Source organism: Numenius arquata, chromosome 1 (assembly GCF_964106895.1).
Source record: "Numenius arquata chromosome 1, bNumArq3.hap1.1, whole genome shotgun sequence".
Taxonomy (NCBI): domain Eukaryota; kingdom Metazoa; phylum Chordata; class Aves; order Charadriiformes; family Scolopacidae; genus Numenius; species Numenius arquata.
This window is the reverse complement of record NC_133576.1, coordinates 129,647,312-129,673,766: the sequence shown is the minus strand read 5'-3', so window position 1 is coordinate 129,673,766 and position 26,455 is coordinate 129,647,312. Positions and strand designations below refer to the sequence as shown.

The 26,455-nt window shown below is 44.4% G+C and overlaps 1 protein-coding gene across 1 annotated transcript; it reads right to left on the bottom strand.

Moving 5' to 3' along the window:
- Positions 1–1,113: 1,113 nt before the first annotated feature.
- LOC141468848 (transmembrane 4 L6 family member 1-like) lies at positions 1,114–12,344 on the bottom strand. Its single transcript, XM_074154066.1, has 5 exons — positions 12,174–12,344; positions 8,638–8,703; positions 2,602–2,747; positions 1,655–1,841; positions 1,114–1,134 (listed from the first exon to the last, which is right to left on the bottom strand). Exons 1-5 carry the CDS (start codon positions 12,342–12,344, stop codon positions 1,114–1,116), a joined length of 591 nt encoding a protein of 196 aa, XP_074010167.1.
- Between the last annotated feature and the right edge of the window lie 14,111 nt (positions 12,345–26,455).

Here is a 26,455-nt window from a genome sequence, read left to right as displayed (position 1 = left end):
GATGCAATTTATTGCCTTTTCAGATTGTATCTCTTATTAGTTACTAAACTGCACATAATTACTACCTTTATCAATTTAATGTTTATCTTTAGCAGTTAATTACTTTGCCCATGTGATCTATTCAAGAACAGACCCACAGACCTGTGAGGAAATTAGTGAAATTCCTATGCAGTCTCGCGAGGGCAAAATTGGTGGTGAGGTTCTTCACTGTTCTGTTAAACTGGACAATTCTAAACTCTTGCTTCAAACCCTACTGTCCATATTGACCCAAATGCCCCTTCAGGGCTACCACATCTCTCAGATGCTCCTGAAGAACTGATTTAGAGGTGCACTGGACTTTGTCAAACATGACAGCAAGCTACCAGATGGCCACAAGGAGATTTGGCTCCAGGGTGACTGAAGGAAGCTGAAAACCGTGTGCAATTGTGCTGCAAGTGCCACTTGATGTATTCTCTGGGCATCCTAATTTAAATCTGGAAGTGCCCGGCAAGCAGGTTAATAGGAACAGACAGGTGAGCTCATGGTGGGATTTGCTGGGGACAGGAGGTTATTTACATCCAACCAGAGAGTGCCTGCTTCGTGAAGCTGATCAATTGTGGATGCCCCATCCCTGGAAGTGTTTAAGGCCAGGCTGGATGGGGCTTTGAGCAACCTGCTCTAGTGGGAGGTGTCCCTGCCCATGGCAGAGGGGGTTGGAACTCGATGATCTTTAAGGTCCCTTCGAACCCAAACCATTCTATGATTCTATAAAATGTATACGTTAACAATGGTTCAGTTTCCCATATACACAACAGGGTGAGTGGTGAGCTTTTATCTGGGAACTGTTGTATTTTATGCACCAGTTCAGCAGTCAGGACCAGGCAGGTCAGTGTTTTTGCCAGTACCTGAGATTTAGCAGGTATATTCAGAGAGATGAAAATTTGGAGTCTCCGCTCTAAATGATCTAGCCCTCTTCTACCCTGACTTCTTTATCAAAAATTCATTTTGCCCCATGAAGCTCCTGAACATTTTGGGTTTTCTTTGTCATCCCCCCATAAATACAGCACAGTGCATTATCCTTGTTGTATGTGAATCAGCAGCTTGGGGCTTGTCCTGGTATTCTCTGTAGATCATTCACATTCCAGAAATATTTGTCTGAAAGGCAATGAATGAAAGATGATTAATTAATATTCCAAGAGGATATCAGACTTACTGCAAGCATCTTGTAAAACGAAAATAAACAGTGGAAAGGAAGGAAGCAGTGGTGATAAAAGAAACTTGAAAGATGTTTCCTTCCATTTTGTAAAATGACATTTTTACCACTGTTTTCCAATTAAAAGAATCTCTGCTTCTCATCTCTCTCACTTACAGATGCTGAGGAGTCATTACACTTTATCAAAAAGGCTTCTTGAATAGGAACAAGCCACGTAACTGAGTACATTGATACATTACATCGCCCTGCTGTTTTGAAGTGTCTGAGGATGGAGTTACCCCTGACTACAATGTGAGGGAGAGAGAGATACAGTGTGAAAATGCCTCTGTACGGCCTCAGCTCCTCAGAGGAGCTTGTTTAGGGGCTGTGCAGATCTCTCTGATCATCTGCCATTACCAGAACCTGAAAAAGTAAAAGTGGTAGGAACGTAAAGCATCCTGATATCTTCCACTGCATACCAACCTTTCTTTTCCTCATACACGTGCCACATATGAAGCCAGTAAGTCCATTGATGACTTGAATAAAACAAAGAATAGCTTCAATCACACCGATGGCCAGGAGAATAGAGAAAAGGACAATATTCCAAAGGATGATATTTTCAGGTTCTTTGCAAATGCTCCATGTTGTCTGGTTGAACAAATAATTGTCTCTGTGATAAAGAAAAATAATTGGCAACTTATTAGGAAGTAAAAATTTGAGAATGCTTTCCATGTTACATTTTCTGAACTTGTTTGCCCAATGTAAAGTGATTCTCATATTCTACTATAATTGGTAAAAATTGGTGATTCTCTTCAGAACTCCCTGAAGTGCAGAGATGCAATTGATGACTAGGGAAGAGCGCTGCATCTGTACTTGGTTGCATGCACAAGAATCTCCCTTTTGTTTTATGGCCAAGCTATTAACTAAAGGGAAAGGTCCCTAATGGCTTAAAAATGTGTCTTCATATTCTCCATCCCTGCTGTGGTATCTCAGTCCAGCCCATCCATTGTCTTTAGCTCTGGCTTGAAGAGTGTGGTTAACTTTAAAGATCCAGAGAAGATTTTTGGTTTGCTCTTCAGAAGTAAGTAGATTCATGATGATTTAACAGATTAATGTGGCATAGTTATCAAACACTTCCTTTTGACTCCAGTGGGAGTCACAGCTCAGCAGCCTTTTGAAAGCACGGTGCAACTTGTACAAGGGGCTGCTGACAAGCACAACAGAAGCAGCTCAGGCAGTTTGCCCAAAGATGATCCCTTGGTCACAGAGATGACCAGCTGGAACATGATACTCAGAGAAATGTGAATTTAGGTGTAGAAAGGGTGGACCATCAGTTCACTTTGGAAAAATCCAAATTTGCTATAAAAAGATGGGGGGGGGGGGCAGGATTAGGGAAACCAAAGTTAGAGGAAATTGTAAGTCATACTCACTCCAGAGTGTCATTCCTGAAAGGGTAGAGGTATTCTCCATCACCTGTGTCGCACAGAGGGCCCCCAATCAGCCCCAGCGAGGAGATGACAGCACAATACGCTCCTCCCGCAAATCCCATCACAGACAGGACCACTGACAGCAGCATCTGGAAGGGAAGAGACCTTCAACATCACATGCACAGAGGTTTGAGTAGCATGGAAAGCTTACACTGAATGGGAAGCAATTATCTTTATCTGTTTCTTACTATATGCTGAAACTTATAGTAATAGTATGATATTTGTGGAAACAAAAAAATAACTAGACTTTTTCTGACTGTTGTGGCTATACTAGACGTTAAAGGATTTCAAACTTTATTTGTTTTGCTTTTAAAAGTGGTTAAGCTCAGAGCTTTACTTATTCAGAGTCTCATACTCAACCCATCAGTTATGAAAAATCTGGTGGGTCTTCTTTCAAAAAGCCAATATGAAGCCAGTACTGGCTTGATGGGGTCCATATCATGTGCCTTGGCATTTCCAACTCTTCACCAAGAGCACCTTTCTCAGCCCTTGTACCAACAGAAACTAGCAAGGAACTACCAAACCAGCTATGAAAGGAATAGAAAGATGCATTAGTTGTTTTTGCTAATTGATGAGAAATGTAAAAGAGTCTTTCTTATTGCTGCTTTCCTTAATTTTGCAACAGGTTTGACGTGTGGTTACCACTGCTTGTGTTGAGAAATCTAATTGTGCTGCATGTGGCAACGAACCAGTGGTGACTTTGAATTATATGTAATGCACCTGTACGTTTTACATTGGCCACTCCCACAGAAACGTTACCTTTACTATGTTTTGGGGTAGTTTTCTATTAATGGATGGGATGTATCTGGTTGCTGTTTCTATATAGAAACAACAATCTCAGGAGGGTGCTGCTGGTGGTGTATCTGGGACAGGCTTCCCACTAGTCCTGTTAAGAGTCCTTGCCTGTGGTTGTACACAACTCTGCCAAAAACAAGAAGAGAGAAGAAACTCTGGAGCAGACTGCCAGAGCCAGGGGAAGACCTGGACTTGGGGCAAGGCAGCAAGGCTGCCTCGGAGTCAGGGCAGAGGCACGGCTGAGGAAGCACATGGGAAACACTCCCATCCATGACTTGGGTCTGAAGCCAAATACCTCAGGCCTCACATTTTCCTGTTGCCAGCAAATACCAGTGAACTCTAATAGCCCACAAGGAAGGTAGAAACCTTCCTCTGATGCCAGCCGCTCTGCAGAGTGCTGCACTACAGGGTCAGACGGAAATACCCACCATCCATATTGTAGATTCATGACATAATCTTGAAAACTATTCACTATCTAAACATGTCCAAGCTGGTGAATGCAGTTTCCAACTTGCCAGCAGATGACATTACCACTTTCTGTACAACCTTGCCTGCTGTCAGTGTGTGAATTGACTCATTTGTATGTCTGTTTACCTCTAAAGCAACTCTTGAGTTAGAAGTTGCTGGGATTTCTCAGGAGTATTAATCATAACTGATTAATAACTGTTTTTTTTTGCAAAGCTGGACACTCTTTTTGTCTTTATCTGCATGTTGGCTGAGTTCCCTCTTAGCAGACCTTCATTGTCAGCAAAATTCAGGTAATTTACTATAATGTCCAGACCAAAGCAGCGCTGGGTTGTAGCTGATGCACTGTCTCCCATAATAGGATCACCAGCCATGCCTTGCAGTGATGGTGAGTGACTGATACTCCGTCTGAAACTCCTGCCTACGCTGAACCACTTCTCCCCACCTGTTTTCTCATTTACTTCAACTGGGCATTCTGCATCTTGGTTGAAGGATCTTAATTAGGCAAATGATTAGTGTTAGCACAGCTTACCAGTATGGGCCACCCCAAAGACAATTATGATAGAAAGAGTCAAATGGTCTTTTGCTGCTTCTACGTTTTATGATAGTAGTTAGTGCTAGTACTAGTACAGTGCTATCTTGCATGGTTACTCTTTGAAACCTGATTTTCTCATTTAAATCTGGTGGCTGTATGGCTAGCTTCATCTCATCTATTTCCTTTACTGTGCACATGATTATATAGACAAAGAGCGCTTGCCAGTGAAAGGGGACTCTGAAGTTGCTGCAGCTGTTAGATTGGCTCTCCTGGCCATTTTATAGACACACAGTGGCATTTCCCCATTATATCTACTCTTCTGGAATCTTTTCTGGAGGCTTGTCCCATTTTCTATGGAAATCCAACAATTTTATTAACTATTGCGTCACCTCAACCTTTCAGCATTTTCCCTAGCTGTGCTATCTTCATTTATCTATGCTGCGAGACATGGACGCTTTCTAAATCTGTTACTTTCCAAAATCATTACTCTATAATGTAAGGATACGAAGCCATCTGAGTATGTTTGCAGGCAATGATTTAAAATGGATTAATGGAAAAACTTACTCAATGCAGCACATAATCGCTGTGAACTGAAGAACTCAATAAGGTGAATGAAAGTACGAGAAAGTTAGTAATTGTTACTGCTCTTGATACTTCAGCAGAGTGTAAAGGCTGTGATGAAGTCTGAAATTATTAAACCAGGGATTGCACAAACTAAAATAGGACAGAGTCCCTGCCCTGAGGAAAATAGTTACGTTCTGATTAAATAATAATTCTGAACAGTATTAGTTCTTTAACCTTTTTTTTTTCCCCTATGAAAAACAATGCTGAGTATTCAGTGTAAATTATAATTCTATAGCTAAGGTCCCCAGAGCAGAAAAGTGGCCAAACTAGCCTTTGGATTACATAGGCTCCTGAGTAGCTCCAGTGTGAGCTATTTCTCTGCCAGTAGGTAGAAGTTGGTGGACAAGCCACCAAAAGCTGGAGACACGGTATCAGGTCCATCCAAACCCACCTCACAAGGAATTCTGGCACCTTGGGAAGCCACAGTCATCATACATGTTTAAATTAGTCCCAGGGTTCTTCTGCTCTCCAGTGCCTGGTGACATACCATACCCTGCCTTTGGGTATACAGCCCATATTCAGGGCGTCTGAGCAACCCAGCTGTGGATGTCTGTGCATTTCCTCCTGCTCTCCCCAAAGTAAAGTTTCCCTGAAGTTTCTTCTCCTGAAGAAGCACATCGTTAGCCTTCAGATCTTGGATCTCAGATCTTACATAATTGGAAATCACTCTTCCCCAGGTACTGTTCTGGGAGAAACAGTGGGCAATTCCCACAGTCCCAGAAGACAACATTTTCAAAGATATACTGTCCTCACTGAGCCTCTTCTCTAGTTTGGTTTGAGTAGCTTCATCACCTGGCCATCAGCTCATAATCAAATAGCACATAATCAAACTACTTTCTCAACAATGTCTATTGTATTCCTCTAACAGCAAATGAAGATGAGGAGGAACACTTCGTAGGTAACTGATTGGTGATGGGAAGGTGCAGAGAGGATACCTGGCATCCATGCGATGCTGCTAGGAATAGCTCAGACAGTGAAAGGGTGGTGAAGGGGAGCAGAAGAGCGTGGGGGCTACAGACAGTGAAAGGAGACCTGAGATGCTGTGTGAACTGAGCCCAGTTCAGCTGGAGTTCCCCTTGTGACTTACCGTGTTCAGCAGAGCATGGGAACACCCACAGTACGGCAGTTTTTCACCACTTCTTTCTACATCACTCAAAACCAGTAGAAGCAGCTGGCTCAGGCACTGGGGTCAGGGTGCCCAGGCTCACGTCCCAGCTCTGCAACTGGCTTACTTGGCCATCACTAGCAAATCCTCCTTGCTGTGCATGTGACATTTGGTAAAATCAATGTAATGACATGTCCCTTGGGGTGTACTTCCTGACATGCCTATGAAGAATGTTATTTTTTTTTTTTGGCTTCACCAAGGGCAAATTGTGCCTGACAAATTTGGTGGCCTTTTACAATACTGCCACAGGCTTGGTGCACAAGGGCAGAGCAAGAGACGTCATCCACCTGGACTTATGCAAAGGGTTTGACACTGTCCCGCACGACATCCTGGTCTCAAAATTGGAAAGTCATGGGTTCAATGGATGGACCACTCGGTGGATAAGGAACTGGCTAAATGGCCGCACTCAAAGGGTTGTGGTCAATGGTTCAATGTCCAATTGGTGGCCAGTGACGAGTGGAGTTCCTCAGGGGTCGGTACTGGGACCAGTGCTGTTCAACATCTTTGTCAGAGACCTGGACAGTGGGATAGAGTGCACCCTCAGCAAGTTTGCCAACGACACCAAGCTAGGTGGCGCGGTCGACACGCTGGAGGGAAGGGATGCCATCCAGAGGGACCTGGACAGGCTTGAGAGATGGGCTCGTGCAAATTGCATGAAGTTCAACCAGGCCAAGTGCAGGGTCCTGCACCTGGGACATGGCAATCCCAGGCACAAATACAGGTTGGGCGGAGAATGGCTAGAGAGCAGCCCTGAGGAGAAGGACTTGGGAGTGCTGGTGGATGAGAAGCTCAACATGAGCTGGCAATGTGCACTGGCAGCCCAGAAAGCCAACCGGATCCTGGGCTGCACCAAGAGAAGTGTGGCCAGCAGGTGGCGGGAGGTGATTCTACCCCTCTACTCTGCGCTCGTGAGACCCCACCTGGAATACTGTGTCCAGCTTTGGAGTCCTCAACACAGGAAGGACATGGACCTGTTGGAATGGGTCCAGCGGAGGGCCACGAAGGTGATCAGAGGGATGGAGCACCTCCCCTATGAAGACAGGCTGAGAGAACTGGGGTTGTTCAGCCTGGAGAAGAGAAGGCTCCGGGGAGACCTCATAGCAGCCTTCCAATATCTGAAGGGAGCCTACAGGAGAGCCAGAGAAGGACTCTTTGTCAGGAGATGTAGTGACAGGACAAGGGGTAATGGTTTTAAATTGGAAGAAGGGAGATTTAGATTAGATACCAGAAAGAAATTCTTTACTGTGAGGGTGGTGAAGCACTGGAACAGGTTGCCCAGGGAAGTTGTGGATGCCCCATCCCTGGAAGTGTTTAAGGCCAGGCTGGATGGGGCTTTGAGCAACCTGCTCTAGTGGGAGGTGTCCCTGCCTATGGCAGAGGGGTTGGAACTCGATGATCTTTAAGGTCCCTTCCAACTCTAACCATTCTATGATTCTATGATTTTGATATTATGAATAATGAAATAAGTAAAACAACTTGAGAAAGTAAAAGTCTTCTCTTGAATCAAACTAAAAGCTAATTGAAGAGTACAGAAGAGACATCCTTTATTGTATGGCATCTCTCATTCCAGGCTGCTTCTGGGAAGCATGCAGACTAAAAACATATTTCTAAGTCAGTTTATTCTTGCTAATAGTTATAGCCACATAGAAGCCTGTGCCCAGGGCTGGAGGATTAATGGAGATGCCTGTATAACATGTTGTTTTATAATATTCTTAATTATCAAGAGAAAAAATATCTCTGGTCTTTCTCTGAATGACAGAGAGACAAAATTGCATTTTCACCTTTCATGTGCATAACACTTGGGCAAATGTGTGCTATGGGTCAAAGCCTTCCACGTGGACCAGCCTCCAGGAAGCAGCTCTGGCTCCTTAGTGCCAGCAGAGGCAGCTCAGGCTCTTAGCATGGACGTGCTAAGTAGGAGGCCTATCTGCCCTTATGGAGGTAAGCAGGGCTGAACCTGTGAAAAAGCAAATTGCTATGGAAGAGTATGGAGGAAACAGGACCAGGTGAAAGCAGAAGGAACAGGCAGCCATCTCAATCTTTAGGATTGCCTTGAGCAGGGGGAAGCTGGAATCATGCTTTGCTTTACGTGAAGTAAGTAGCTTCATCCTCCTCTGCCCTCAACGATGTGGCTAAACGTTCCGGCACCTGCCCTGTTGAGTATGATTTCGCTCATATCAGTGGCTGCAATATCATAACATTCCTGTTGGCTAACTGAGCTCTCAGCCCCAGCCCAGGGACGCTGTAGATCAAGCTCCTCTTCTGCATTTCCCTGACATGGCTGTTGATGGTGGTGTGATGGTTTGTCATTGTACGTTTCCACCTGCTGAGGAGCTGTTTAAGAGCTAATGGGCAAATCATGTAGCGCCATTTCAACACATAAATATCCACTTACCCCACATCTGTTAGCGCAACATCCTGCTCCACCTGCTCCCAGCATCATGAATGCTGGCAAAATAACCTGTGAGAAAAGCACAAACTGAATTGGTGTGCAGTACTTCTGCTGAGATTGTTTTGTAAAGTCTAGGTGCTGGGACATCACGGTCCTCGAATACAAACCACCTTCTGCCTCTTCTCTGTGAGTTACACCTGCTTAGATGTTGGTGCTTGCTGAAGAGTAACTCGGGAAGAAGCATGGGATTACAGCTAGAGCTGGCTGTCAAGTTTCTGCTACAGTAATTCAGATTGCTGAAGCTACACCGCTTCCTTTCAGCAGGGTTTTGGTGTTTTTCAGGAACAAATGTCAGTTTTGAGAAAATGGAATTTCTGCTCAGAAAAGATGCGTCACTGGGGTAAGAATTATGTCAGTTTAAATCTTGTGAGCATCCTGCTCTAGACCGTAATTAGGAAATCAGTCTTAAACTTCCTGAAACACATCTGACTTTGGCTCTTTGTGCTAAGCTTCTGGAAAATCTACAAAATGGACTTCACTCAACAGGGAACTCCCAGTTCACATCAGCTTCTGCATGGTAACTATCAGGCGGAGCCGGACTGATAAAATGAAGTCAGTAACCATCTGTATCTCGGGATATGATGTCACCTTACAGAGGCACTCTGCAGATAAAAAAAAAGCTGCATTTAGTTTGGTAGTTAGAGGGCAAGAAAGCTTTTGTGGGTCTAGCTGTGCAGCCAGAGCACTCCTGAAGCCTTGCCTCTGCCCACCACTGCTTGTGTAGGCATCTCAAAGAGCAATGCAAGAAAATGAGTATTTGAGAAAGTAGGAAATGGTCCCCATAAAGTTAATGAGAGAAGGAGAACTCTCCTAACAAACAAACAAAAAAGGTAAAATCTGTAAAAACAGCCTGACTAGATGTTGGAGAGATATTGTCCCATGCAGGGCAGGAAGTGCAGAACGTCCATGGTGAATGAAGCCCAGGGAATTTACGTGTGTAGTGTGAATATCTCTGCTAGACTGTGTAGGACAGGGTATGAAACCTGCTTAGATTTGCAGGCCCTTAAACATTTTTCAAAGGATTTGATCTCTGCTGCCTTTTATGCACACTCCAGGGGCAGCCTCCAGCACCTGCAGTGGTCACTGGACCACAGCTAGAGGCCTGCAGGTATAGCCCATGAAGGGTAAAAAGACATTCCCCTTCCTGGAAAGAAGTCAGCTGTTAAGTAATCACAGGTGGTCCCCAAGGCAGCCTCAGCCCCCGCGTGCTACTGTCTGGCACTCAGAAGGAGAGTTAATACCTCTGCCCATCAAGCCAACACTCCCTTTCCTCCAGGGCTGTCTTTCTTCTTTGGAGGTTTCCCATCTAAGCTGCAAACACCTTTAGGTCACTTATTAGCCTGGCTCAGGATGAAGGGTTTGCTTGGCAGCTTTCTTTTTTTGCAGTGCCTGATTATAAACACCTGCCTTTTGACAGGGGAATAAGAAATTGCTAGATTTTTGTTTGATATTGTCAGTAAAATGAGAGCTGTGCGTGAGCTGTGGCTTAGACAGGCATTTCCCAGTGTTGCACACAGACTTTCCATCAGGAAAGACATTACTATGACACATGGAGCCAGTCTTCCTCTCGTTACATTCTAAACTTTTGAAATAAGGAAATTGGAGAGGTTTTCACGTCATATAAATTTCCATTAGAGAAGCAGCAGAGGAGGAAAGGGTGAGGCTGGCAGCTCGGCCAAAGAGAATGCTGATGGTCTAGGTATCAGTCTACAGATGAAGTTCCCAGCTGGAGGTAGGTTTTCTGGCTCACAGAGCCAGGCCAGGCTGTTATGAAGTTTCCCCCACAGTCCTGGCTCTGGAGACTCTGTTGTGGTCACAGGAAGATTCTCCAAGATCAGGCAACCTGTTGGCATGACTTCCCTGTGTTTCCTTTGGGAAAAGCTAGGTGCACAGGGGAACACATGCACATTCCTCACTGTGGAGTCAGGATACAGACCAAGCTCCAGTCATGGGGAATTCTTCCCCTTGCTTAGCTCTCTAGGAGGCCTAGAAGCCAATTTTCATTTTTCCATGCTTCCAGCACCTGGAAAATGGAGCTGATGATAATGCTTTCTTTCCCCTTCTCTTCACCTGTGGGCATTTGTCATGCTGTTTTCTGGAAAATGCATACACTCAACAGCATTGTTTGTGGATCAATAATTACTCCTAATGCTGTGTTTTGAAGGTCAACGCAAATTTTTCCTCCTTCCTCACTTGCTGTTCTCATTTTTGATGTACGCGGTGCTGGCCACAGGCAAGTCTGTGTGGAAGCCTTAAAAGAAGGCACATTTTCAATGAGCCTGTGATGCTCTCATGCCTAACATCTGCCTTTCCTTTCATTGAACGCCAATGACTCCTGGGCTTGCAGTGATACGAATTTTCCACAGGTCTCTCATGTAGTTCCACTTCTTCCTTTAGGCTTCCTTCCACAAACTCATGCTTACGTTCAAGTTCAGCATGAGTAATAGGCCCAAGTGGTAGCTGGAAGAAGAAGCAGGCAAGCTGCTGGTGGAGAACAATTTATTGAATGATCTTGTACCATATTTCTGCTTTGGGAAATATGAGTCTGAACCACATCCATTGTAGCTTTCCCATAGACTTAAGTGGTAGCTGCATCATAGACTGACTGTGAATGAGATTTGCTTTTTTCTAAATTAATTACTCTTAAACATTCATTTTTTTGATGCTTAGGTAGCCAGCTCTTGCCAGGTTACTGTCTGCCTTGGCTGCGTAATAGCCAGATCTTGTCATATTCATGTTACTCGCTCGGCTTTTTAGCTGCACTTGGGTGGATAATTGGAAGAGCATAAAGGGATCAGGCTTTCTAATGAACTGGAAAGATCAGTATTCCCAAACATGGTTCCTCTGGTTATGGATATTCACATAAAAGCAATCTTTCCTGAGTGGTGGAGTGGAGAACTGGTTATAGAAGAGCACATGTAAACCAGATCAAACCCACAGGGTGTTGGGTGGGTGTGTGGGAACACAGGGGGCATTTGGGATTTAAGCCATTTGCAGCTCCACATTCATTGAGCGTTGGCTGGGTCTCTAATGAACACCTACTGAAATATGTTTCAGTTTTTCTCTTAACGTCTTTTGTGAATTATGTGAGCATAAGGTCAGTTAGAGGAGTATGAGGGGGTTCAGACAGTAGTGAAAACTCACCACCTCCAGCTGAGCTTAGGACCTCAGCTTTGCTTTGACTCATGGAGGATGAGCACCCATGTCACCCTTCTCCACAGTGAGAATTCAGTCCTATTGCTTCCTTCTGACTTGCAGTCCTGGTATTTATCTCAGGAATACCTTGCATTCCTGTGATTAGGGACTTTTTCAGCCTTCAATGAACTTTCTCAGCCCCATACCCAACTTCTCAGTTAAGCAGCTCACATATTTATGCAAAACACATCTCTATGACTTTTTTTGTTAACAGAGATTTTCTTAGCCTTGAATTTAAAACAAAACAAACCCCATAGGAAACAGTAGCAACACTTTTCTCTTACCAGTATCCCAGCTCCCAGAATGCCATGGAAAAACCAGACCAGATCGGTTATCTCACTGAGCTGCAGAACTCGTCCGTTGGGGAAGTACAGGAGGATGTTGGAGATGATGGCACAGGCTGCCAGTGGGAACAGGGTGATCCCAATGCACTTTGAACACTTCCCCGTGCACATGGTAGCTCTCTGCTGAGGAAAGCAGATTTGGGTTATTGCAGTGCAGGGAACATGGATTTCAGCAGTTTTCTTCTTTAATGAAAGAAGAATCAGTTTTGAAGCAAGAAACATTCCAGTTAAGGCTTACATGGATAATCCTGTTCTACAGAGACTGTTCCCTTTGGACACTTTATTTCAAATGGAATTATTAAAAACTGGAATGTTTAATTGAATTTATTTAAAACTGCCAGGACTAAACATGTGTTTTATGAAATGAACAGGTAGTTTCATTTCAGTTGCTAATGGACAATTATCTGTCCATTGGGAACATCAGTAACAAAACCGTGGCCACACAAACTGATACCCAGGCTGACAGACTTCATGGTGGGGCTAAGGCATGGGTGGAAGGGGAGGTGGATGCACTGGGTTGTCTGGGACCACTCTTTTGGGAAACTGATTTGAAATCTGCACTGAAGATCTATAAGAGCATGACATCACTGCCAGGAATGCCATAGAAATGTTCAACCTTGGCTTTGTGCTGGGGCAGATGGGGGAGCCTCACCAGGGCCTCTACCAGCTGCATCCTCTCTATTCTGGTCAAAACTACACTGTCAGCAAGAATTGGAGCAACTTAGATTACTGTTCCCTGTGATGTGCTTATCCTGCAGATAAGGCTAGATACGACTGTGGGTTATGGGGCTCTTTGGCACCCACCCTAAAATATCCAAGAAACTGGAAGCCTGTCTAATGATGTGGCTGTTCACTAAGGGCAGGTCACAAAGCCATCCCACCTCATTTTCAGAGGTCTACCATAATGTGTAAAAGAGCAGTTTAATATTTCACAGTGGTCAGGTCCTTCTTTTAAAATCAAGGAATCCTCTTTTAAAAACAAAGAATCAACACAAATGACACACTAGTTGAAAAGGGTCTCTGCAGTTCTCCAGTCCAACCTCCTGCTGAAAGCAGAGCTACCATCAACACTAGGTCGCTGTGTCAGCCATGGCTTTGTGTGGCTGAGCTTTGAAAACCCCCAAGGATGGAGCTACCATGACCTCTCTGGGTGACCTGTTGCAGGGCTGCCCCAACCTCTTGGTGAAAAAGTCTATCCTCATGTCCAATCTGAATCTTCCAAGCTGTAAATCTGGCTGGTGCTCCTCGTTATACCCTCTCCCACCAGCCCATCACCTCTGTCACTCCCTTCCCAGTTTGTTGTAAGCTGCTATTAGATCCCCCTTTTTCAAAGTGAACCACCTCAGCTCATACTGCACCCATGCTGTGATCTATAGCCAAAGAGAAAAAGCTGATCAGTACAAAAGTGGATCCACAGATATATCTCCATGTCAGGTTGGAAATTTCAGACTACTGAAATTCAGAGATTATTAAACGTTCACACTGCCATTAACTTTATGGCACAAACCGATCACAACTTCTTCATGATATTTTTTTTACTCCAGCTCAAGGCTTTCAAGCATATAAAAATACAAAATATCAATCTGTGGGTTTCTGTCCTCAGAGAAAGCTGAGGACAGAAAGTTTATGTCAAAGATGGCTTTGCTCTCCCTTGAGCAAGTTATAAAATGTAAGAGGAGGAAGATGGTCTGGACACACATCATTTCAGTACACACCCCTGTGTTACACACACACACACACACACACAGAGCCATGCACACGTGCACGCCTACGCTTGCTACGTGCAAATAGTTTTTGTAATAACTGAGGCAATAAACAGTGAAATGTCCCTCAATTTAGTCAGCGCATTGGCTAATCCTGAAAGTTTTATGACAGAAGTTGGTGTTGAGAAGGTATTAAGCAGGCTAAGAGTGCAGAAATCAACCAAGGTTTTTTTCCCCAGCAAAAAAACCCAGGTGAAAGACAGTATGGAGATATTTGAGAAAGCCAGAGACAGGCTGAGACCAGCTTCGTCGACAGAACAAAGACAGTGAAGAGGTGAGGTAAGGCATGAAGACAGACCAACGTCCTCAGACCTCTGTAACTGAGAGGGAAAACAGAAAGACTTTATGGGATGCCAAATATTGCTGTGAAGTGGCTGAGACTGCCAGAGACTTCTTCTGAGTCTGCATTTCTATAGCAAAAAATTTTCATTGTTCTCTGCTGCTAGGAGTTTAATAAGAGCGCTGTGCTTATATGGCTTTTCTTCTGAGCAATTTACAATCATGTTACGCTTTTTAATTCAGCTTTAAAACAAGTTAACTGGCATTAAACTGTTCCAGAAGGGAACATTTTTAAAAGAGGTGCTTCTTGGTTTATGGTCATTACCTATTGTTTATATAGTGCTCAAAATTGGGCAGGGCATTTTGCAAGCCTCTGGAAAAAAAAAAAAAAGCCCCAGCTCAAAGAGATAAAAATCTAAGCAGATGGACAATATGCAAATGAAAGATGAAGCGGGGAGGAAGGGGAGGGAAAGGAAAGAGTATCGGATGTTTCACCCTTCTTTCTCTCAAATACCCAGTGCATTTGCTATTTTTTTACACTGACTTTTGCCTGTCTGCTTTCCTGACTCATTCCAGCTTTTACTTTTCCATGTGTTTGCCCAACCTCACCTACTTCCCCTCCCCAGAGAGAAGCAAACAAGCACAGGCACAGCCTGGCCTCCTTCTGTAAAAGCTAAGTCTTTTAGGCGAGTTGTAAATTCTCTTCTGCATCTTCCGTACATAGCCGGAGGGCCCAATTCTCGCCCGGTGCGAAGCAACATGACGCTGCTTTGGCTGGAAAAACAGGGGTTTACAGCCCATTCTCTCTGACCTATCTTAATACCACTTCAAACTGCAAGGAGAACTTACCTAAACATCAATCACCAGACCTAGTGAGAGTCTCTACCACCAAAATCAATGCCGCTTTGCTACCTGTGTACATCAGAGGATCTGACTGTGTTATTATAGCTTAGGAAAACACTCTGGATTGCCAGAAGCACTCAAAACACTTTATTAATTCAGCAAACAAAAGCACTTTCTACGGCTTTGTTAAGCAAGGTGGCTAGAGCAAGCTTCTAATTTTTAACTAGGGTTTTAGAAAGTTTTGCTTTTTAATGCTGAGGAAAGCACGTAAATACCTTTGCTTACCTTCTACACGGGGCTAAGATGGCCTTCAGGCTCCAGAGCTCCCCACAGCTGGCTTCAGGCTTCCCAGCTCCTCTCTCCCGGAGTGTGGCGGTCTGAGGGAGGCACAGCCAGGTTTTCGGGCAACGGCCTCTATTAAACAAATAGCTGCTTCTCTTTGGAGAATGAGGAAATACCCCAAGTTATCCCTGGTTGGCCAGCGCGAGGTTGGCGTGTCACCCGGCGTTATTGATTATTTTAAGGCAGTGTTCCAGTGGTCAATGCCTTGGCCCTCCGGGACACGCAGATCAGAGCAGCGGAGACCTTTTTACTGCTGTGACCATTTCAGCTGTGCACAGTTTGGCAGAAGAGGAAAGGCGGGAGATGGCAGGGGTGTTAGCACGCCAAGAGGAACAAGGGGTGCGTGGCAGAAAATGTGGCTGAAGCACGAGGTGGTGGCACGGCAAAGTCTGGCCACTGGCGTGGAGCCGTCTTCTGCAGAATGGGCTTGCAGCTGTTAAAATTCAGCACCAGCTTCTCTCCAAAATGTGTTGCTGGGAGAATGGGGATGGGAAGGGGAGGAAAGACTGACTGTCGTGGTTTAGGCCAAATTGACCAAAACCAGAAGGACAGATGACCCTTCCCCCCAAAGAGAGGAGAGGAAGAGACAAAGAGATTTACAAGTTTAGAATGAACTAAACTACTTTAATGAAGTATTAATATTAAAATAATAAAAAAAAAGGAAATAATGAAATAGATACAATATATACAAAACCGTATCAAGCTCCCAGGATGATGTCACCAGCAGGTACTGGGGGAATCCCAGACTGGACTCAGCAATGGATGGGAACCAGATTCCAGCTCCAGAGTCAGGAACACGCAGATCAGGATCAAAGGCAAATGAACAGATGGAGCCTTCTTTGAACGTCAGCCATTGAAGAAAGAAGGCTGACCCTTTGATCCCTCATGAGCATGGGCAGATGGGATGGAATACCCCTGTTGGTCAGTTTTGGGTCACCTGTCCTGTCTGCTCCTCCCCACAGGTGGGACCCCTCTATGCTTTTTCCAATTCTGATCCTCCAATGGGGCAAATGACAAAATTAGCTGGCCTTGGTTGTTATAGCAGTAAGTATAAGCAAGAGCCTCTCTGCATACCGTTCCTTGGCATGAAGTACAAACATTGGTCTTATCACTCTGAGACTGAGCAGTTTTCTTCACAATACACTGTTAATTTCAGAGAGTTAGAAGAGGCCCAGCTAAGATGTAAAATTACTGAACAGAAAGTTGTTTCTGTTTTACCTCAAAGCAGGGCACTGGGAAATAAAGAGGGGGAAGGTTGGAGAGAAGGGAGACGTGTGATCAGTTGAGGAAGCAAGGAAATAAAACCTCAATTCCAAGGAGCAGAGAGGAGGAATATGGAAAGGAAACTGAACATTTTCTTTGGCAAAGGAGAAGAGAAAGGTAGAAGAGACACTAGGAATGGGACAAGAAATGAAAAAGACAGCAAAGGGTATGTAAAAACGTTAAAATTAAACTAGGAGAAGATTCATACTGAGGAAAGAGGGATGTAGCCATTTTCTTTTGTAGAAAATATGATTGTATTAACTTAAAATATATCCAAACACTAAAACACATAAATATATATGTTACTCAGCAGGTTAGGTTTGGTCTCAATCGTGCTGGGAATATGCTTAGCTCTCTCTTCAACTGAAAACATGTGCCCTCTGGCAGGCACCTGACATCGCTTTGTTCTCAACATCCATATGGAAGGGTGACTTGATCACAAACACATCAATGAAAGGGGTATGTGAGTGAAAGCAAAGATGCAAAATATTCCTCTCTTCACCTCACTATCTCTCATTTTCATTCTCCTCTTTAGAGAAAATTTCTCACTATGAAAGATTGGTTGTGTAGGGTGGAATTAATCTCGCATGACTTTAGATGTCCATGAGATAGATGTCAGCCTAGACTACCTTTATTCCTACTGAGAGAAACAGACACTTTTAAGGAAAAAAATCACCAGATCTATTTTTGGAGCTACTGTAGGGTTAAAATGAACGATTAATGGTGAAAGAATCTCAACACTTGTTCAAACTTAAACGTCGGCATCTGTGGTCAGGCGAATCCCATCCATGAGGACTACCAGTGTGGCAGGGTGGCTGCAAAAGCACAGGGGCAAAGCCTGGGACTTCAGTCTCCAGGTTGCACATTTAATACCACCAGTGTCAGAGGATGCAGGGAAGGTTGTCTTCATCACCAATTCACAGGTAGTGAAAATCTTAAAAAAACCCGTAGAGTGATGTCAGGCAGATAAACTTCATTACAGTACAAAAAGGAGGGAAACTAAGCTGAACCCACTGAACCCGATGCCCCGAACTTCAATTGACATCAGTGGCAACAGCATTTCACCATGTTTTATGTGGTGGTGCCTCAACTCCAACGAAAAGGAACAAAATATGTCTCAGACAATCTTCATACATCGCAGAGACACAAAGTCTAATGGCATTTAAAGAATTAAATTTAGAACAACTTGAAGACCATCAGCAATTTGGACTGACACCTGGGGCACCTGGGGGTGGGGACCCGACAGCTTATGTAGAGAGTTAAGAAGCAAATAAAGAAACTTCCCAGTGATATTTAAGATGAACCCTCCCCCCAGATTTCTTATTCTGGTTGCTTGGAATTTTTATAGACTCTTACTCTATAATATCTCTAAGTTTTCACCTTTCCCATCCTCACACAGCTAACCCTCTCGTTTAGGCTCACCAGCCTTGATTTTTGTTCTGTTTTCCTCTGATTTTTCCCAGCACATAGCCCTTCAGGGTGATGTGCAAGTTTCACCTCTGTAGTTTCTCATCAGTACTGTGTCCCCAGTACTATACAATCTTTTACTGGCCTTTTAAAGTTTCGCCTCTTCACCTTCCAAATCTTATCCCATTCTACCGTACTTTATCTATCACTTAGCATTTAGTGTCTAGGCTTGATACCTAGACTTGATTGTGTTTCATAATTTCAAATACTTCTCAGTACTGTTGTCCACTGAAGGCTTAATAGTTTTTTCAAACAAGTGCATGATGAGCAGAACCTATACTTGTATCACTTTTGTGCTTTTCCATTTGCCTACAGCAATCTGTTGTCTTTTTTTCTACTACATGGATTTAAACTGTTTGGGGCACATTCAGTGTTTTCATCTCTGCACAACACTTTTTGCTCAGGGGCTTAACCAGCACTTCTAGCCATTACAGAGAAACAAAATACTGGTAAGCTGTATTAAACACAATTCTCTGACTGCTTCAAGAACATCCTTAGATTTATTTATTACTGAGTAGGATCTATATTCAGTCTTTGATGAGATCTGAACTAAATACTGCTTATTGTGATGTACAGAAGGATTCCCAAAAAGAAGAGCACAATAAAATCTGTATTAATACCAGAGAGCCTGACTCTTACCTGTTTTTCTGAAGTGATAGACTCATCCTAAGGAACGAAAAACCACAAGCTCTAAAACACTTAGAAAAACTGAGTTTTGCCTGTGAAGTGTTTGGTGGCTAAGCTGAGTGTATACGATTGTGTAAATCTATTTTTCCCCCTGCAATATTGACTTTGAAGGCAATGAAAGCATTTTGTGTTCCACTGATCAATTCCTCCTGATTATATTGACTTACTGTACATCAGCTCTGGTCCTCCTTTTATTTCTATCCTTTTAGCCATAAACTCTTTATTAATTCTCCTGTAACATGGAGTGACACGGGTACCAAGAGAGGAAATGTAAATATGTGAAAAATCCTGTTCATCACGCTAGAAGTGAAAACCATCCCAGCCCTACAATTTCTCTGGATGCTGCAATGTGTGAGCTAGAAACTGAAGAATTACAGCCCTGTGCAGGTTTTTGAAGGGCATATCTGACTGCCCACTTACTCTATTAATAGATCTATCCCATTAGGAGTGCAGCGGCAGTGCGCTAACGAGACAATGTCCTTTTTGCTGTTGATACCCTGTGTAAAAAGGAGCCTGGCGGCTCTGCTCTTGTTTATTCTAGTACAGATATTAAGTGGTTCCTCTGAAGTCAAAGCTTGACTCCAGGTACAAAGTGATACTCCACTCAATTTAATTTATTCCACTTTGGCACCATGACAAAAATTATCTCTTGCTGCTGTTTCCTGTGACATTTTGTTGTTTGTTGTTAATGTTTTCTTCAACACAGGCTGGTTTTCTCAAACAGCCGTCAGGAAGAAAACTGCTGTTAAGAGGTTCTGTTCCGAGATGAGCTGGGTCTGAGAAGGTTCATGAGCTTGGACATTGCAGATAAGCTGCCCCACAGCTGGCTCTCCCTGCTCTTGCAGCTGGTACCCAAGTTAACATGCCTGCTGGTACCCAGGAGTGTGTGGATGCCCTGTTAAGCTAGAAATAGCAAGGTGGAAATGGTGGTACCAACATTGTTCAGGTTTTCCTTTGTCCAGAGTATCCCAGACCCACATAAACCCAGCTAGTAAAGAGCTGATCACATGGTGAGAGCACCGAGTAGGATGAGGGGCGGCTCAATGAGAAAAGACTCAAGTCTGGAATCAGATAAGAAGTTTTCACAATAAATGACATCAAATAATTGAGTGGTGCAGGTTATGGTGCTTATATTAAGAATATATATGAGTCTGAAGAGGTGAAATGGAAGTTGTTCTGGATCAAGTTTGAAATAGGCTCCACACACTCTTTGGAAGTGTATTCACTGCACGGTACCATCACGCACATGTGGTCCTAACACAGCTTGTTCTGGATGTGCACTTCACAGGGACAACAGCTTAAACGTCACATGGAAGGATCTTCTATTTTGCCTATTTTTCTGATATTTTTTCCCTCTTCCTTTTCCCTTGTATCTCCTTTATATGCACAACTCCCTCTCCTACATACTTAGGCTCTCTCTCATTCCCGAGATGACATCCAGAGTCTTTGCTGAGCAGTTTTCCCCTCTGATGATGGCACACACATCATTGTCTCTGGGGACACGGGTGCCACCAGAAAGAGACAGTCCTTTAGGAGTAAAACCCGTGGTTATCAGTGACTCTGTGAGTCTGGCGCACCCCAGGTTTGCTCAGCCAGCGCTCTGCAGAAGCACCTTCTGGGATGAATCATAGAATCATAGAACTGCCTAGGTTGGAAGGGACCTTTAAGATCATCTAGTCCAACCATCAACCTAACTCTGATTAAAAAAAAAAATCACTAAACCATGTCACTAAGCTTTATGTCAACACGTCTTTTAAATACCTCCAGGGATGGTGCCTCAACCACTTCCCTGGGCAGGCTGGTCTGGTGTTTGACAACCCTTTTGGTGAAGACTTTTTTCTTAATATCCATCCTAAACTTTCCCTGGTGCAACTTAAGGCCATTTTCTCTTGTCCTATCATTTGTTACTTGGGAGAAGAGACCAACCCCCACCTCACTAAAACCTCCTTTCAGGTAGTTGTAGAGAGTGATAAGGTCTCCCCTGAGCCTCCATTTCTCTAGGCTGAACAACCCTTTTGGTTGTGGTTGGTGCCCAAACAACACCCAGCAAGCTCTGCCCATCCAGCAAAGTATTACCCACTGCTTGCTTACATGTGTGCATGTTCATCTGATTTATCGAAAGCTCATTTTATTTAATTACGTGAGTGTTTTGTCCATGGACAGCACTGTGACAGCCCCAGTGTTTTCTAAAGTGGCAATGAACCATGACCTGTGGCCAAGGGTTGTTTGTGCTCCTAACACAGAACAACACTGTCACTCTCCAATATTAAAATAATTAGAGGTTTGTCCTTTCATTTTGCTGGTTTCGTGCAACACTTCTTTCTGGTTTTGGCTGAAAGGCATTTCTCATCCCTGTGTTTTGTCACTGGGATTTGTCCAAGTATGTGCTCAAGGTGCAGGTGAATTAGGAGCTAAAAGCAGTACCCACTGGAAAATGCCCCTGTTTGCCTGACCAAATGGGAGAAATATTACTTCTTCTGGTGATCCTTCTCCTCCCTTCCTAACTTGCTCTGAACTGCCCTGTCTCCTCCAGGAAGCCTTCAGAAATGAATTGTAAATATTGGGAATGTACTGAGGAAATGTGCGTTTACTTCAAAAATGCTCATTATATTTGCTGCTTGGCAAATATATATATATATGTATTTGTTTCTGGTCAGACTGAAAGACTTGTGGCTTGACCAGGTAACCTGTGAGAGATTAAAAACTCCTGTGGGAGGCTGAGGTTCCTGGAGCAGTGACTCCGACCAGAATGAAAAAGGAGGGCAACAGCCGAGAGGTTAGAAGCAATCATTAAGTGTTTTGTTATTGCAAGGGGGACCGTCCTCTCGTTAACCATCCCCATCTGGTTCTGTGCCAAAAGAAAAAAAAAAGTAAAAAAAGAAAATCAATACTAGTTGCATGTGCGTAGCTGTCATGTTTCAAACATGGACATGAGGCCAGGTTTGTGGCCAAAATTCCTGCTTGCTGGTTAAAGTACTTACTACTTACTTTGCCTGTATCAGAGAAACTGATATATGTGGAAAAATTGGATAAGCCTTTGGAAATACAGCTGGTCTTGATCCTTGGTCTGGATCCTGAGGTCTGTCTGCTTTTTCCAGCTGGTGCTGGCTGGTTGAAGAAAGGACAATCCATCCCCTTGCTGACCCTGAAGTTATTAGTTTTGGCACACTGTAGGACAGAATAGTATTTTAAGTGTCCCCATATTTTACATAGTAGAAGGACCTGAGGCAATTAGGGCAACATTTCCCAAAGTGGGAAGTGCCTTTGGACATTCCTTAGCACTGTCTGGGTTTCTGGAAGTGATTCTCTGCTTGCACAGACAACCACATCACAAAATTCTCCCAGAAATGAAGCAATCTCCATCTTCAAACTATTTATACTTTTCTGCCCCTATGCCCACTGGAAGGCAATTTCAAGGCTTTTTTGAGGGTGAGGGGATTTTGAGGAAGGTGGACTGTAGAAATTTTTATTTGTTGTCTAAAATTAGGTACTGAAAGGAGATGTAATTAAAAGTCCTTTCTGAAAATGTGTGACTTGTCTGTCTCTGCTTACCCACATGTCTCTCCATCCTTGGAGATATATCATCTCCATCCTTGGAAATATTCAAAAGCCATCTGGGCATGGTCCTGGGCAGCCTTCTCCAGGCAGCCTTGCTTGAGTAGGAAGGTTGAACCAGATGACCTCCAGAGCTCCCTTCCAAACCTCAGCTGCTTTGTGATTGTGTGGCTCTGTGAAGGACTGAGATATATCCAAGAGGGATAACAGCCCAGCACTGGCGTGGCTCAGGGAAGGCTGCGCTGCCCTTGGCCGAGCACCGCAGTCATGTTGGCAGCAGTGTCACTGTGCTGCCATGGGGTTTGATCCCTGGTCCCTGTAGCAGAGCTGGCTTGAGTCCACAGCTCCTCTGCAGCTGGCATGAAGAACACACCAAAAAGCCGGGCTTAAAGAGACGAACAAACTGTCCGGCATGTGCTGCTGTCACTCCTCTGTGGTGTAATCCATTCTTTATATTAGGGTGTGGGCCTAAGTTGAGCTAAGGGCAGGACGTGCAGTAACTCTGTGAGGACGGTAGGTCTCCAGAGGCTGGGGAGAAAGGAAAGAACCCAGAGAAATGTTAAGAGGGAAGATTCTGGGTGGAGACCGGATCATAAAAGAACTAGGTGAGAGATGAACGCACACACGTTAAAAAAATAAAAACCTGGAGGGCCTCCTCTGGTAGGCACGTCTCGCCCTGTGCAACGCAGGGGCTTCGTGCCTGTGTCTTGCCTGGCCAGCGGCACAGGGAGGCAATGAGACACCGTGTCTGTGGCCATTAGAGGGAGCTTGGTGAGAGCCCAAGGATGAAATGCAGACCTGGAAAGCTGAAGCAGCTCATGGAGGTCAGGTGTTTCAGCGTTTTAAACCTGCTTTTGATATCCTTACCCTACTTGTGCTATTGTATATGGCTATTATGAGATAAGGACGCACCTCCCAGTGATGTGCCAGAAACAGTACTGCCTCATCCATGCAAAAATTTCTTTTTGAAAGAGACTGGGATTCTTCTAAGACTAGTTTAGTAGTTTTATAACAGCTTGCATCTGGCATCCTCATATCACCATAAGGTCAGCAAAAAACCTAGTTGATGTCCCAAGTCTGCAGCTAATATTAAATGAACTTGATGCTTTTACTTGGGAAAAGCAAACAAGAAAACCATATGGATTCATACAGCAGTCAGAGGAAGGTTTGGCAATTGCCGAATTCACCCAGGACATTGCAGATCCAGCTACAACCTCCTTTCACAGACATGTTGAAACAGTCCCTGAAGGAGGTGAGGGATGCAGATGCCCAGCTGCTGGGCTAGCCTGGCCTAGGGTCTGCATCTGTGACCCTTCATGTTCAGAAGGAAAGGTGGAGCGGCCCAGATCAACACATCTCACCCCAGGGCATCCCAGTCCTGCTACACTGCTGGCCTTGGTTATGCTTCCCACCCCTTCTTCTAAGCCAGTGCCAGCCTTTCCACAGCCGCGCGTGAGAGGTTTCAGCATCTGGCTGGGAGCCACTTGGTTTTTTTACTCCTCTATCCATCTGCCTGCCTAGTCAGGCATTAGATAAAGGAACAAATTACTGCAGAGGATCTCATCACTGCATGTAAACTCCTCTGTGGTGTGTACCCAGCCCCTGGCACCCTGGGGAGAATGAAAACTAATTGTGAGAGACTCACTGGGAGCCTGGGAGGGAAGAGGGATGAGCTGCCACCAAGCCCACACTCATCTCCTTCCTGCTGATTGACAGCAGCCTGTTACTGTCAAGAATTTGTCTTAAGTATCCAAATACTTCAACTTGTTCTTTGAGAATTTTGACTTTTGTTTTAGTGAGTGTGATATTTTCAGTCCTCATGGCTGCCGAGAAAAACTTCACAACTGCTCAAAAATTGGAGGCCAAATAGGGAGAATTAACATTTACTATCTTTTGTAAAAACATTTCCTTTTCGAGAGTCTGACTTGTGATTTTTAAATACCCTAGAATAACGATATTGTGCTTTTTGGCTAACAGGCACTTTCAAACAGCAGCTGTTGCAAGAAACCCCATGTGTGGTAAGTCACTACAGGCAGTACTTCTCTCCGGGTTTGTGCTCCTTTCCTCGCTCTTTGTCTGGTTTATCTGGCTGGTGAGATTAGGAGCACTGCAGGGCAGGGAGGGTCCCTGTCTGTGTATTTGCACTGTGTCTTGCCACTTGTAAAGGAAGCGAGTAATCATCACCCTTGCTGCTTTCATGTCTACTTGCACAATAGAAATAATTAATAGTAATAGCAATGCTTTGCCTATCTGCGGCTCCTTTCATCTGAAGACCTTAAAGTGCTTGACAAGCATTAACTAAATTAGCTTCCAAATACCTACAGAGGGAGTCAGATATAATGATCTCCACTTTGCAGGTGAGCACACACTAGGAGAAGCGAAGGCTAACTGAGTGCTTACAGTTAGTCAGCTGAAACCATGTTTCCTCCATTGGGGGAGGTTGCTCAGCACTTCTTGAGGTTCCAGCTTTTTTTCTCAGGTGCCCACAGGTGGAGTTTGGTGTCCACTTCTTGCTTCCAAATCATACAGACTGCGGACCTGTGTGATCTGCCCCAAGTCCCGTGGGAGCTGGAGGCAGCATTTCAGGCACTGTGATTCATGACATTTCTCATTCAAACTACCAGCCTGGCCTGGGAAGGGAGGAAGCTCTGCTGATACCACGTTGGCATCACTGTGAGCAGGCGAAGCCAGCGTGACTGTTTGAGTTAGTCCTGATTTCAGAAACGTGCGTGGGCTTCACTGCAGAAACACTCCAGCTTGGACCCAGGGGTGGTGCAGCCACGTTTCATCATGCTGCCTTTCACTTCATAACCCTTTTGGAGAAGGATCTGCATCTGACTTGGTAAATTTGGCAAGGGGGTTGGACTAGATGATCTCCAGAGGCCCCTTCCAACTTCATATCATTCTGTGATTCTGTGGTTCTTTAATTTGCTCAGTCTTGTATGCATGGTGCTGCATCCCTGCCATGGTGTTCATGAGCCCTTACTTGCAAAGAAAGATGTCAAGAGCCCAACTCTGGTGTCTTAAACCACAGTTATCTTGTCTCTTGCACATCTCTGTTAAACGAAGGGTGCTCTGCACCTCCCAGGATGGTGCCCAGTAGGGGAAAGGAGAGACTGGACAAGAGCTGGGCAGAGGAGAGAAGAAATCCTCAGTAGGGACTACATAAGATTCAGTACTAACTTGGAATGATAGAACAAAAGCAAATGATATTTTGGAAGACCACAACAAGATTTTCCTTTTTAATAGCAGACCTGAAGTGTTTCCATTCTGGGAATGGCACTCTGGCTGTAACATAGGCTTCTTCGACTAGGAAGCAACAGAGTCACTGAAGAGTGGTATGGCTGCTCATTATTGCAGATCTTCACAGACATAGATGAAAGACACTAAAAGTGTTGGCAGTCGTCTGCAGATCCCATAAATCACATCATTTCACTGTGGGCAATCATCCCGTCTTCCACAAGGTCATGCCATATTCCCCACTTTCTCATTTTCCAGCAGAGAAACTGGACAGGAGTTGTCTGGACAGCATGTAGGTTCTGTTAGCTCCTCCACTGCATACAACACGCTCCCATTTAATCAGCAGACACCAAGCAAAGTGTCACAAGCCTGCTGGGAATTTTCTATTTTACAGCACTCTTGGGCATGGCTTGCCTGGCAGAGGTGAGTTTGGAAGCCATTTATGCAGATGCAGTTACATCACTTCTTTCTTTTCTTCCTGCAATGCTCGATACCTTTTTTTCTGCTACCCACTTTAAATAGTCCCGGTTAGTTTTCCAGTGCTGGGGTTTCTTACCACAACTCCCCAGTTTACCCAGAGAGAAAATGGGGCAATGATCTCATATGAGGAAAACAAAAGGGCCACATTTCCTCTAGAGTAAGTAAGTAGGTCAATGATGTGAGACACGATGGAAGAGGTTCCCATGGTGCCCATGTGGTGGCTGGAGGAGGCTGGGCAGGCAGTGGAGCTGCTCAGGGGAGAGCCAAGGTGGCCCTTGATGTTGGCTCTCCTTCTAGCAGGCA

What these genes read in the sequence shown, in the direction of transcription:
- LOC141468848 (XM_074154066.1), bottom strand. Translation starts at nt 12,344, where the DNA reads ATGTGCACGGGGAAGTGTTCAAAGTGCATTGGGATCACCCTGTTCCCA. An exon ending in TTCTGGGAGCTGGGATACTG is followed by an intron (nt 8,704 to 12,173) that starts GTAAGAGAAAAG and finishes CTTTTCTCACAG; the next exon opens with GTTATTTTGCCAGCATTCAT. An exon ending in CGTGTATGAGGAAAAGAAAG is followed by an intron (nt 1,135 to 1,654) that starts GTTGGTATGCAG and finishes ATTGCCTTTCAG; the next exon opens with ACAAATATTTCTGGAATGTG.